The 14460-nt window shown below is 50.0% G+C and overlaps 1 protein-coding gene across 1 annotated transcript in view; it reads left to right on the top strand.

The window, feature by feature from the left end:
• Positions 1-12159: 12159 nt before the first annotated feature.
• CXXC4 (CXXC finger protein 4) overlaps positions 12160-14460 on the top strand; it is a 51912-nt gene continuing 49611 nt past the window's right edge. Inside the window, exon 1 of the mRNA XM_056855365.1 lies at positions 12160-13459. Within this exon, the coding sequence (XP_056711343.1) occupies positions 12296-13459 (1164 nt within the window). The 5' untranslated portion in view covers positions 12160-12295. The remainder of the gene's footprint in view (positions 13460-14460) is intronic.

Genomic DNA, 14460 nt, shown 5'->3' with positions numbered 1-14460 from the left:
CTCTGCTGCCGGGAGCTGCCAGCCTCTTTCCCCCTCCCTCTCGCTGCTCAACAGCCGACAGTCGGCGAGAGGAGGTCCAAAGGGCACCGCAGCGCTGCTGTAAGCCGTGGCGTCAAGAACACCCTCTGGGAGGGCCGCCCTGCGCCCCGCCTCTGCAGCAGGGCCCCGGAGCTCCCGAGGGCCACAAAAAATGTCCTTGGGGGCTGCATACGGCCCCCGGGCCTGAGGTTCACCACCCCTGTCCTATGGAAACTGACAAGAGAACTGACAAGAGCCAGCATGGCATAGTGGTTAAGAGCGGTGGACTCTAATCCGGAGAACCAGATTTGATTCCCCACTCCTCCACAAGAAGCCTGCTGGGTGACCTTGAGCTAGTCACAGTTCTCTCTGAACTCTCTTGGCCCCACCTACCTCACAAAATGTCAGTTGTGGGGAGGGGAAGGGAAGGTGATTGTAAACTGCTTCAGAGGCTCATTTTGGCAGAGAAAAGTGGGATATAAAAACTGACTTTTCTTCTTCTCCTCCTCTTCTAACCTACTCTGGAAAGGAATTCTTGTGGCTTGGGGGCAGTACAAAGGAAGGTCGCAGCTTAGCACACTATGACTTAACTTGGCAGAGAAATAAGACTGTCAAAAGCCCTTGTTGGCTGGGATTTGGTTGGCAGTTGGGCTCACAAGGTGGGCTCCTTCAGATATGTGACTTCCTGTATTGTGTCCCTTAAGTTTATTTTAATTCCGTTCTTACCCCAGCTCTTTCAACCTCAAGGTATTGAGTTAACCTAGCAATGGATCTTAAACACAATTAAGCCCACACAATGTTTGAATGCCAGGCTAGAGTTCAAGCCCTTCCTACTTTTCCAGGCTTGGGCCCAGCATGTCTAAGAACACCCTTTAATTCTTCATGTCCCATAGACCTGATGGAACATGAGCTTCACTATTGGACATGGTTGGGACAGTAGCCCTGGATGGAGTTCTCTCAATGGCTGTACCCCAGCTCTGTGAAACACTTTCTACATCACCAAGGCTTTACCTGTGTTGCGAGCCGGGTAACTCTTTGGGCTGGCAAATCCTAATATATTTCAGGAGTTCTCATTTGATTTCTTTTTACATTCCCATACAACAAACGAGATGGGATGGAGATACCCATGATCAGGTTTCCCATCTCTAAGGCCATTTATGCCTGGGAGGTTTTGCCTTGGATTTGCTGCTCTCTAGATACATATTTTCCCCATCCAAATTCTCAAAACACTGCATGGAGCCTTATTGTTGAATATTGAGAATTTGGATGGGGAAAATGTGCATCTAGAGACCGGCAAATCCAAAGCAAAACCTCCCAGGTATAAATGGACTAAATGTCTTTTAAAAGCAGTAATTTGGGATAGATGGATTGGATTGGAACTGTGGAACAGGGGAAGGAGGTTAACCCTTTACTGTGCAAAACTGTCCTGTTTTGAATACTCTTCCTCCCCCTCCCCCTGCTCTTATTTGTTCCATAGAAGAAAAAAGCTTAACAGAAATCTGGATGGCAAGATCAATCCAGAAAAGGAGGAGGGACCTGGCATGTAAGAAGGAAGAAGGGAGGATTGGGGAAAGAATATGCGAGTCTCTGACATTGTTCCCATGGCCTGGGACCTGAAGCATCATTCCAATATAAAGACAAATCATGGTTTCCCACTACTTTAATGAGCCTGGGAAATCCTCAGGCTGGTTGTGCCCCCCCCCCACTTGTGGGATACCCGCTAATTGGTAATAGTTATTTCTTTATTTTAAACATTTATATCTCGCACATTCCAGGAAACCATGCCTGGGGCAGCTTACGACAATTAAGAACACATAAAAACATCAAAAGGGACTCAGCAGTACAAAGGATTAACACAGACCAATCAAAAAGGAGATCCGTGCATGAAAGCAACAGATATCTAAAAATCAGATAATAAAACAGACTCTTAAAACCCCCCAAACCAAGCAGCTGACACCCAAGCATAGAACATTCTAGCATAATGGAAACATCCCGATTAGACATGGTCTGACGGGTAAGAGAAAAATTAAAAATAAATGGTGGGGAAGCTAAGTTAAGGCTTGGGGGAAATAAAAATATTTTCACCTGGAGCCAAAAAGGCAACAGATTTGCTGCCTGGTGAATCTCTCTGGTGAATGTGAGGATCTCTACACCACAACAGAGAAGACCCTGTTTCTTCTGGTGCTAACCCTCCTTGCCTCAAGCACTGGGGGCCCATTTAGCAGAGGCCCTCTGATGGAGATCTCAACCAGGGAATGAACATTCCTTCTGATACTTTGAGTTGTACCAAGGAAATGGGCAGCCATTTGAAACCACTGAGGTGCACCTTTTGCCACAGTCTGAACCAGCCTCAGCCTTCCAGTCTCCAAAAGCAGCCTCATGTGAAGTGCACCACAGTAGTCCAGCCTGGAAGCAATCAGTTTATGAATCATGGTGGCCAAATCGTGCCTTGCAAGGCTGCCATTGATGAATAAGATGTGATTGTGCTGCAGAGGAGATCTGAACTGCCATCTGGAAACCTGGACTTAATAGCATGACCTGGATGGCCCGGGCTAGCCTGATCTTGTCAGATCTCAGAAGCTAAGCAGGGTCAGCCCTGGTTAGTATTTGGATGGGAGACCGCCAAGGAATACCAGGGTTGCTGTGCAGAGGAAGGCACTGGCAAACCACCTCTGTTAGTCTCTTGCCATGAAAAAACCCCCGAAAAGGGGTCGCCATAAGTTGGCTGCGACTTGACGGCACTTTCACACACACAGCCTGCAAAGCTGCTCCTTAAAGAAGAAAACCCTGTCCAGGACTGAACACATGAAGCTGCCTTATACTGAATCAGACCCTTGGTCCATCAAAGTCAGTATTGTCTACTCAGACTGGCAGCGGCTCTCCAGGGTCTCAGGCAGGGGTCTTTCACATCACTTACCTGCCTAGTCCCTTTAACTGGAGATGCCGGGGATTGAACCTGGGACCTTCTGCATGCCAAGCAGATGCTCCACCACTGAGCCACAGCCCCTCCCCCTGTAAATAGACTGCAGGTGCTTTCACACATACTGAATAATGCGCTTGCAATCCACTTTCAATGCACTTTAACAATTGTTTGCAAGTGGATCGAGCTGCAATGTGCATTGAAAGTTCATTGTTCAGCACGTGTGAAAGTGTCCTGCCTGATTCTGTAGTCCCTGACTAGCCGTTTCATTCACAGCAAGCCATAGTCTGCACTGCAATTATAAATCAAGCCTTCAACTTTTCCCCGCAACTCAAGATTCCCAGTCAAGATCAAACTACTGTTTTGTGACTGTGCATGAGGGGATAAAAGGGAAGGGCAGAGAGCTTGCCAGCCCGAGGATCTCCAAGACCATGTAGTGGGGCATCATGGTTTACTGTTACATCAGAACCACGACTGAGTCTATTCATGTTATGGTTTTGTTCAAAAATGAACTCTGTTTCCCCTTCCATTGAGGAAGAGTCTCGTGTAAAAGATTCAATTTGTGTCAACTCATGAGTAAGACCGACAATCCCACATTTTCATGGATGAGAAATGGATTACATTCAGCCTTTGGGGAAGTGGGGGGGGGATCACAGCAAAGTATTTTTGTAAACAAATTAATTAATTGTTCAGAATGATTAAACGTAAATTTTTATATATCAAAGAAATCCTCAAGAACCTGCCTGCTGAGAAGGCTGATGGGAGTTTTTTTGTTTTAATTTGCCAGTCAAGCTGTTTCAGTAGATCACGCTAAATGGCATATATTTGTGTTCTGTCTGGGTGGGGATAATTAAAAGAAGAACTGTCAATAGAATTTGAGACTGTGTCTGTACAAAATGGATTGGTACACAGGACTCCACTGACAGAAGGTGGCTTCTACCACAACATACATCTTTGGCTTGTACCGTAGATCACACCTTCAAAGTAAAACAGATGGGGTAAAAATATTCTGAAGATTTCCCATGATCATATCCATAGAATGCGATGAAATTCATTGTCTTTGTAATCCTTAATATTGGGATGTGGAAAGGTATAGTATAGCCCGATCTCGTCAGATCTTGGAAGCTAAGCTAGAAGAAGAAGAGTTGGTTTTTATATGCTGACTTTTTCTCTACCACTTGAGGGAGAATCAAACCAGCTTACAATCGCCTTCCCTTCCCCACAACAGACACCCTGTGAGGCAGGTGGGGCTGAGAGAGCTCTAAGAGAACAGTGACTAGCCCAAGGTTGCCCAGTTGGCTTCATGTGGAGGAGTGGGGAAACCAACCCAGTTCACCAGATTAGCGTCTGCTGCTCACATGGAGGAGCGGGGAATCCAACCTGGCTCTCCAGATCAGAGTCCACCACTTCAAACCACCGCTCTCAACCACTACACCACGCTAGCTAGGTCGGTACTTGGGAGACCTCCAAGGAAGACTCTGCTGAGGAAGGCAATGTCAAACAACTTGTGCTTAATCACCTGCCTAGAAAACCCCACCAGGTCTCGCTATAAGTCAGCTGCAACTTGATGGCATTTTACACACACACACTCCTTAATGTTAGTGTTATATGTTTGATATCAGCACATGATTAAATTAATACAGTTTGTGAGATCCAGGTCATTTTCCTCTAGAAAACAAAAACATGAGGACTAGAATCCTATTCATTATACAAACCCAGCTGCTGGGATCTGTTATATGCGTGTGAGAGAAGGGAGACCACTAACAAATATTTGTATTAACCACAAGAAATTTTGAAGAATTTGCTTAAAAGCCATTTTTACTAACCACTAGCATGATTGACTGTGATGGAAACATGGAGATACCTACAAACGCAAAAGAAATTTGATTTAAGGCTCATTTAAAATTGATCCAGATAATGACTATTTCATTTTCACACTTCTCTGCCATCTATTTCCTTATGCTGAATCCATAGCCTTGAGCACTAATGCCAGCTGTCAAGAACTCCCTCCAAACTCTCAGTCTTAAACACAATTATGCCAAAGTACATTCCAAAAGAAATGAATGGAATTTATTGTCAAAAATGGGGTTAGGATCAAAAAAGCCATCTTGCAAACTTTGTTTATTTCAGGCTAAGAAATCTATCCCATGGGTGGTTTAACCAGTGAACATGATAGTGGCTTCTTTATTGTAAACTCATATAGCACACAATCCAGATAATCAGGTTGGTGCACATGGTATTCTATTTGCACATAACCCTAAACGTGCTTGCCCCAATCCATTTGGGGACCATATCTACAAGCTTCTGTGCATGCATTCTTAGCTGGAGCATTAATATGTAAATAGCTGCTGTATGTGTGATTCTTCTATCCAATCAGCTCACTGGGTCCCATTGAGGAAACACTAACAGAACTGATGAACTCTCCAGAATGTGGAATTTATTTATTTTAAACATTTGCTAGCCACCTTTCTGCCTTGTGAAACTCAAGGTGGCTTACACTATAAATAAAACATTATGCAAAACACAATAAAAACAACAATTACAAAACCCATAAAAGTCACAGGTTAAAAACTCCAATTAGGACTGCCAATAATAAAAGTGAAACCAATCAAAACGCAGTCCTAAATAAAACTGTCTTCAACTGCCTCCTGAAGATTGATAATGAGGGGGTCAGGCGCACCTCCCTGGGTCGTTCCATAATAGTGGGGTTGTCATGGAAAAGACCTCTCTCGTGTACCCAGCAAACAAGCATCTTTAATTGGTGAGACAGTCAGAAGGGCATCTCCCTGTGATCTTAATTCCCGTGCAGGAATGTACGGAAGAAGTCAGTCTTTCAGATATCCCAGTCCCAAGCCATATAGGACTTTAGAGGACCAAACCAACACCTTGAATTGGGCTTGAGAGCAGATCAGTAGACAGGGTAATAGCTGTAGTCTTGATCAGGCACTTTCACACATGTCAAATACTGCACTTTCAATCCACTTTGAAGCTGGATTTTACTGTGTGAAATGGCAAAATCCACTTGCAAACTATCATTAAAGTGCATTGAAAGTAGACTGAAAGTGCATTATTTGGCATATGTGAAAGTGCCCAATGACATAAGCTCCTGATGCAGCATTCTGCACTAGCTGCAGCTTCTGAACACTCTCCAAGGATAGCCCCGAGTACCTTGTTTAGATTGTCAAATCTTACCACATGGATATGTTATGTAGTTTCATGTATTGTATACTATGAAATAAATGGATTATAAGACCTCCCAAAAGGGGGTGGGTAGCCCCAAGTAGAGTGCATTGCAATAGTCCAGTATAGATGTAAATAAGGCATGGATCACTGTGGCTAGATCTGGCGTCTTCCATCCAAGTAACAACCCTTTTTAGCCTGTGATGAAATAAGGCTGTACCATGCCACCTTCCTTCCCCCAGGACCTAGTAGCTGTCAAAATTATGTGTCAATGACTCATAAGCCAGAAGTTCTGAGTTCTGGGGTGGGGGACTGTTTCCTTTTGTTTGTTCTGGGCCTATTGCTAATCAATTTCATTAGTGTACCTTAAAAGCCAATATTTTGGAAAGAACACTTCTCTCCCCATTCATTTTCTGTGTACAACATTCATAAAACACTACTGTGTTCCCCTTTAGTCATTATTAATGGTCTCAATTCGTTGAGCTTCTCTTCATACACAAGATGTCCCATCCCTCTCATGGGGCTGGGGTTAGGAATCTGAGATAGTGAGATCTGCCTTGACCTGGATTGCCCAGGCTTGCCCGACCCTGTCAGATCTTGGACACTAAGCAGGGTCAGTATTTGGATGGGAGACCACCAAGGAATACCACAGTCACTACGCAGAGGCAGGCCAATGGCAAAGCATCTCTGAACATCTCGCGCCTTGAAAACCTTATGTTGTCCCTGTAAGTCAGCTGCAACTTGATGGCACTTTCCACCACTACCAAGTGGGATGTGCGGTCGAGGTGAAAGATCTGAAATCTAAAGAATGGGGAACTACTATCCAAGGGAGGAAGGAGGAGAAACCAGTAGTGTTTGAGGTTAAGAGGATCCTGGTAAGAAAATGACCTCTGGGATAGGAGGGAGAGGGAAAGAAGGGTTGGGGTTTAAGATCATGTGGGAGAGAGAAGACTGTGACAGAAAGCATGGAGGGAGAAGATTCCGTTAGGATCTGTTGACTAGGCCGTGCACATATTTACTAGCCCTAGCTTGTGGTTCTGGCCCGATAGTCATCATTTTATCGGCTATAGTAGAGATTGATTAAATGAACTAGTACAAAAGTGTGGAACATCTGCATTTTAAACCCAGCTGTTATTTTTGACTCTTCCCCCACACACATATTGTTTCAGTGAAATATTTGGCTACAGAGCCAGTGTGGCGTAGTGGTTAAGAGTGGTGGTTTGGAGCAGTGGAGTCTGATCTGGAGAACCAGGTTTGATTCCCCACTCCTCACATGAGCGGCGGACGCTAACCTGGTGAACAGGGTTGGTTTCCCCACTCCTCCACATGAAGCCAGCTGGGCGACCTTGGGCTAGTCACAGCTCTGTTAGAGCTCTTTCAGCCTCACCGACCTCACAGGGTGTCTGTTGTGGGGAGGGGAAGGCGATTGTAAGCTGGCTTGATTCTTCAAGTGGTAGAGAAAAAGTCAGCATATAAAAACCAACTCTTCTTCTAAATAATGTTGGTTTAACGTGCACGTCTCCCCCTCAATATAATGTACATGCTCCGTACAAGCACTCTCCTGTTCCACTTTTGACCTTCGAGTTGCAAGGTGCGTCCTTAAAACTGAAGATCTGGGCAAAGATGCTAAAATAGGTCATAAGTGCATGTGTGTGTGTGTGTGTGTGTGTGTGTGTGTGTGTGTGTGTGGAAGAGCTCCGTGGCTGCCAGTCGGTTGCACCAGAGGCTCCATTTGCGCCAAGCACACCTGTCTGCAGTCACCTGCCCGACCGGAAGCGGCGGCTACCGCACGCCCTTTGAGGGCTTGCCCAGTCCCCTGCCTGCCATGTCAGGAGAGAGTGTGACCAAACCAGCAAAATTAATAACCTCCTTCGGGCGAAAGCGCACGGGAGGGCTTGCCTTGGATCTGCCGCTCTCTAGATGCACGTTTTCCCCATCCCAATTCTCAAAACTCAACCATCAGCCCCCCCCCCCACGCAGAATTCAGACGGGGATAATGCGCATCTGGGGAGCGGCCCACCCCGGGCAAAACCTCCCGCCCCGAGTTCGCTTTCAGGCAGCGCACTTCCATCGCCCCGTTCGTCTCGCAGGGCCCCTCGGGGAGAGCCGGGCGGCCTCGGGGCCGGGAGGCAGGACCTGCCGGCTCCTCCTCGTTAACTTCTGGGTCGGAGATCAGCGCCTTATCTCTCCCTCCCTCTCCGGCTCCCCAGCCTACAAAGCCTCTCCGGAGCAAACCAAATGGTGACGCCGGGGGGGGGGAGGCGGCGCGAGGGGGCTCTCCTGCAAAGCATCCTCCTCCCGAGCCCGGACCTTCCCCCTTCGCTCTGCGGCTGGGCCTTCCCTCGGCAGACGCGGCCTCGCCCCCTCCCCTGCCCCGGCCCCCCTCGCGCTCTCCGCACGCACGCACGCACACGCAGGCGAGTTAATGGGGAATAAAGAGGCTGGAGTCCGCGGCAAGTGCCTGCGCCTTACAAATGAGCCTCCAGGCAGCTCTCCCCCCCCCTGTGTGGGGAGGGGTGGGGAGGAAGGAGGGAGGGGCGGCCAAACGCCGAGCGCGCCGGAGGGAGGGGATTGGGGAGGCGAAGCGGAGCGGTGGCCCGCGCGCGCCTCTGGTTCCCGGCGTAATTTGCAGCCAATCGTGGGGAGGTGTCCGCAGCGGCCCCGCCGTCCTCCTCACCTCCTCGGCGCGGCCTCTCGCTCCCTCTCCCCCCACCCACCCAGCACACACACCCCGCCCGCCCCTTCGCTTCCTTCCCCTCCCCCCCACCACACACACACACACACACACACACACACACACACACACACACACACACACACGCAGGCTCACAAACAGAGCGAAGGTGGGGGGGGAGAGGGAAGAGACTCCCCCGGCGGCCTCCCTCCCTCCCCATCCCTCCCCGCACACAGCGACGGGAGAGACGGACGGAGCGCAGCGCGCGGGGAGAGGGAGACCACCGAGCACACAAGGCGAGCGCTCCCGCACATCCAGGCGCGCACACACGCACACACGCACACACACTCGCGGTGCCTGCTCTTTCTCTCTTCCCCCCCGTTCCCCTCCTCCTCCTCCTCCTTTCTCTGCAACAAGAAAAAAAAAAAGCCACTCACAGGTATTTGCTTACTGGATCGGCGTCTTTATTTCTTCCCCACCACTCCTCCCCCACCCCACCCACCCCCCGTTCGCCGCCCTTTACAGTTTGTTTACAAGTATCAAAGTTGTAATTGAGGAGCTGCCAAAGACACATCAGGATTTTTTTTTTCTCCCACCCCTTTCTTCTTTGTGTTAGGGAGTGATGTGCAACTAATTAAAGACAGACAGGCGGGTTAAGCGTCTGCAAATCCAAGCCCCCCCAAACACAGAGACTGGTAAGTGATTGTGTTTTTTTTTTCCTCCCCCAAACAGCATCTTTCCTTTTCTCTTTTCTTTCTTTCCCTTCCCCCCCCCTTCCTTTCCCTTCCTCCCCTTTCTTCGTTCTGTTTTTTTTCCGCCTCCTGGACCGCTGGGGTTGTTAAAAGTGGATGAATGCGAGGGCTTGGGCAATAAAAGGCGCTACTGTATTAATTTATTAATTAATCTGCACCAGCCCCTCCTCCTGAATGCTAAATATGACCTTTGATCTCTCTGTCTCTGGCAGAGCAGACATGCAATATTGAACATGTACAGTCACATTGGCTGAAGCAGTAAGCAAAATCAGGGAGGCTTAGCTGCTCTGCGTTGAATTTAATTTTTTTTAAAAGAAAAAATTTGGGCTGCAGTTTTAATCTTTAAAAAAAGTATAAATCAACAGAGACGCCTTCGACACCTTTTCCCCCGTGCTCCAGAGATACATCGATTAAACAATAATGACCTGGTTGGTGGGCACCATAATTTTCTCGTTTCTGGTAGCAATAAACCTTGCAGGGGAATTGAGGGGGGAGGGAGGAGGAGGAGATAGTCTGGAATGGTAGCAAAGAAAGCTTTTGTAGAGAAAAGCCACTTTAATGCTATGAAAATGGGGCACCGATGCATGTTCTATTTACAGCCCTTTTTTCCCTTAAAAAAAGACTCAAATTAGTGCGGTCTCTTCCCATTGGAGCATATTATCCCCATGGAATCAGTAAAACTAGTGATATTAAGTAGTTGTTAATAGACATGAAAGTTAGTTTCTTTCGTTTCCTTAAAAAAAGGAAAGAGAAGGCTGTTTTGTGCATAGAATCTCTTGTGGGTTTTTTTTTTTTAAGCCAGTAGGGAGAAGACCTTATTGCCACCAGATCTCTACAGGGAGGAATGGTTTCAGGGTTTTTTCCCCCGTGATGTAAAAAGGAAGAGGTAGCTCTTGTCTGATTAGGGTCCTTCAATGATTGAAGGATGAATGTTGGTTCCTACTTCAGCTGAGGTTTTGTTTTCCAGATTTGCTCTTTCCTAGTTTAGAGTCACTGATCTAAATCCCATCATTTTCTCTCTGGTGTATTTTATTGGTTGGACAAAGTTTTTGCAGCTGGTAGAGGGGTTTGTGATGGTTCATTAGTCTAATTATGACTGCAGTTAGTGTAATTGATAACTATTTTTCAACGCAAGGTGTTGAGGTATAAAGCTGTACATGGGCCCCCATTTCATGCCTGAAAAGAACCTAATCTATTTGGATTATTATTTTTTAAAAGATTGGAATCAAGCAAAACGTGACCAAGGGAGGTAAAACATTTTTTTTGCAGAAAATGCATTCTGGATTACAAAGAAATAGAATTGTATCCTGTGACTAGGCTTTATGGTCTGTTTTTCTCTTCCCAAAGGTCAGAAGAGTATGTTTCCTTGTTGAAAACTAGCCCCCACCACCGCTCACTGTTGTGAGGACGGCCTATCAGATTTGGTATTTTAAAATCCATAATTGCAACAACAATAAACCCAGAAGACTGCTGTTTGGATAGTGTATTGAGCAAGAAACCTTGCAGATCCTTCCCCCTCCACAAAATAAAAACCCTCCAAAACCCAACAACAACAGAATACATCAAGGAGACTCTCAGTCTAGCTACCTAACCTAAAGTTGTGGCAACCACCCTGGCTTTTAAGAATGAAAAGCATGCCCGGAGAGTACCACATAGTTCAGTGCCCACAGCAAATGCAGGGTCTTAGATCAAAACCGGTGGAAATGCCTTGCGATGTATCTATTATTCTATGGGGACCCCTTTATTCCTAGATTTGGTGTTTGGGGAAGGATTAGGGCCTCTCCTGGGCTGCCCCTGCACCAAGGGCACCTGGCCTGGGAGGCAAACTAATGACCCTCAGACACACAAGGGCGCCCAGGGTGGCTGCTGCTAATTCTCGGAGGAGCGGAAGAGTCCAGGGTTTCTCTCTCTCCGGCAGCGTTCAGGTTTAGGACAGTCGAATCTGTCGGGGCTGGCTTGCAGTTTGTACTTTCCAAGCCTGGTAAGACTCCCCCCCCCTCCTCCTCCTCCTCTCCGTTTGCTAATTTCCTGGCGGCTTGCCTCCTTCCAGCCCCCTTGCTGCCTCTCAGCGTCGGCTGGCCCGGGCCGCCCTTGTTCGCACGTTTCCTAGCGTCCCGATGCCCTCTGGTGAGAGGCTTCCGAGCCTTTTCCCACCCGTCATTTGCATGTGTTTAGCACTCCGCTTGCCCCCTTTCCCTTGGCATTTGTCAGCTCTCCCTCCCCCTGCCTGTTCCCAGCCATTAAAGCGTTTACTGGGGAGGGGAGGGGAGGGGAGGGGGGGAGGTTAAGGGAAGGTAGCCAGGGGGAGGGGAGGGGAGGGGGCTGCGGTGGTGGGATCATGTCTTTATCGATTGTGATGCAAAGGAGCCGGAATGACTGGGGTGCCTCCTTTCCCCTGCGTGCGCTCTGCCGCGCTGGGCTGGTGCGCGCCTGCCATCCCCTCGTCGGCGCCGACCCCGTGTGCCCCTTTTCGCCAACGACTTTCTCTCTTTCAGCGGTGCCGGTTCCCGGGGCTAAGGATGCGGCTGCCTGAGACCCCTTCGCCGTCGGCCGCGACGTCCGCCCGGGAGGATTAAAGGGCCCGCCGCCCCCGCCGCCCCCGCCGCCCGCCCGACGGCTCCAGTGGCCCTCCTCCCCGCCCTGCCCTTCCCTCCCCTGGCCTTCCCCGGCCCCCCTTTCCTCTCCCCTCCCGCCTCCCCCTTCCCCCCCACCCTGTTGCCCCAGGCCCACCCCCACCCCCCTCTGGGCACCATGAACACCAACGTGTGCGTGGAGACGGGGCCCAACCCCGAGGCGCCGGGGCTGCCCAAGGAGAACCACCTGCCCGACGGCGCCCTCAACAGCCTTGTGGATTACAACTCGGAGATGGAGAGGTACCGCTCCTTCGCCACCTTCTACAAGACCAACGGCGGCGCCTTCCCGCAGGCGGCCAAGATCGCCCGCATCACCACCCCCATCTTCCCCAGCGCCGCCGCCGCCGCCGCCGCCCGCATCGGCATGTCCCCCTGGAACTGCGACACCGCCACGGCCGCCGCCGCCACCGCCATGCTGTGGGGCAGCGGCGCGGGGGGCGGCGGCGCCGGCGTGGGGGGCCCCAACCCCGCGGCGGCCGCGGCCGGCGGCGTGGTGGCGGCCCGCAAAGCCGCCTCCTCCTCCTCCTCCTCGGCGGCGGCTGCAGCAGCAGCAGCCGCCGCGTCGGTGGCATCCTCGGCCGCCTCGCCCGCCTCTGCCCTGCACGCCGCCAGCAGGAGCGGCGGCGGCGGTTTGCACCATCGCAACGAGTCGCAGCGGCTGGGCAAGCCTGGCTGCGCGCCCGCCGAGCAGCCCGCGTTGCAAATGGCCAACAACAATTTCCTCTCCACCTTGGCCCCCGAGCACTGCAGACCTTTGGCGGGGGAATGCATGAACAAGCTCAAATGCGGCGCCGCCGAAGCGGAGATAATGAATCTCCCCGAGCGCGTGGGGACTTTTTCCGCCATCCCGGCTTTAGGGGGCATCTCATTACCTCCCGGGGTCATCGTCATGACAGCCCTGCACTCCCCGGCGGCAGCCTCGGCCGCCGTCACAGACAGCGCGTTTCAAATTGCCAATCTGGCAGACTGCCCGCAGAGCCATTCCTCCGCCTCGTCGTCCTCCTCCTCCCTGGGAGCCGCCGGAGGAGGAGGAGGAGGCGGGGGGGCGGGAGGCGGCGGCGGCGGCGCTGGTGGAGGAGGCGGGGGAGGCGGCGGCGGGGGAGGCGGCGGGGCCGGCAACCCGGCCAAGAAGAAGCGGAAACGGTGCGGGGTGTGCGTGCCCTGCAAGCGGCTGATCAACTGTGGCGTCTGCAGCAGCTGCAGGAACCGCAAAACGGGACACCAGATCTGCAAATTTAGGAAATGTGAAGAGCTAAAGAAAAAACCTGGCACTTCGCTCGAGGTCAGAGGAGATGATTTCTTTCTTCCCAGCCTCCCGCCGTCCCTCGTGAACCCCCTTCCCCCGCCTCTGCAGTGCTTCTTGTCTAGTTTCAAGATGCAGCATCCCTTTTCCGAAGCCTCCTTCAGGTTGTGAGGAGGGAGGGGGACGCACGGGGGGCACCCACCCCCCCACCCACCCACCCCCCCTTTGTGGAGAAAAAAAGTCTCTTTGAGGCCCCGCTCCCTGTTTATTGCAGTTCCCCTCCCCACAAAAACAAAGCCACTGGTTTGGGCCTGCCATGGACACAGGTCTGGACGGGAAGGGGGGCCGCAAAGCCCCTGTGAGAAAAGGAATGTGTGGGGTCTGGGAGTAAGCCTGGTTTTTTTTTTTAAAAAAAGGGGGGTCCAAAGGGGTGGAAAAAGTACGTGTTATTTGGAAATGAAAAGCCTGACAAAACCTTTAACATCAGAGAAGGATTTTTTTTTCAAAAACAACCAAAAACAAAAATGTCACGAAAATTTAAACAAAAAAAAAAAAATCACTTCTACACTATAAATTACACTATAAATTGATCTGAACAAAGTCTGTATATTTTATCTGTTATTATAAAGAGTTCTGTCTTGGTGACATGTAAACTATTTTTTACTTATGTGAAACCAATGGTGAAGGGTGAATCTTTTTTAAAAACCTGATATATTTTGAATGCACACGAGGCATTTATTTTAATTTCTAAATTGATGGTCGTCATTATGAGGGGTCTCCCTCCTTTTTTCCCCTGCTGTGTGGATTTTTGCTTTGTTTGGAGAGTAGGGCAGCATCCCCCCCCCCCCAAGTTGAACTCCTGATTTGATAATTGTCATCGGTTCAGAACAAAGTCATAGCTAGGCTAATTTTAGGGTGACTTCTTAGGGGATGATTTGGTGGTAATCTGATTCAAGGAATGGGGGGAGGGGAAGTCTCGGTGGTGGGAAATCCAGGGCTGGGGAAGGAAGCTATGAAATGCAATCCTTTTTGGCTGCATT

Source organism: Euleptes europaea, chromosome 9, assembly GCF_029931775.1.
Source record: "Euleptes europaea isolate rEulEur1 chromosome 9, rEulEur1.hap1, whole genome shotgun sequence".
Classification (NCBI taxonomy): Eukaryota; Metazoa; Chordata; class Lepidosauria; order Squamata; family Sphaerodactylidae; genus Euleptes; species Euleptes europaea.
Note: the sequence above shows the minus strand (reverse complement) of the source record. Positions and strands in the feature narration are given on the sequence as shown.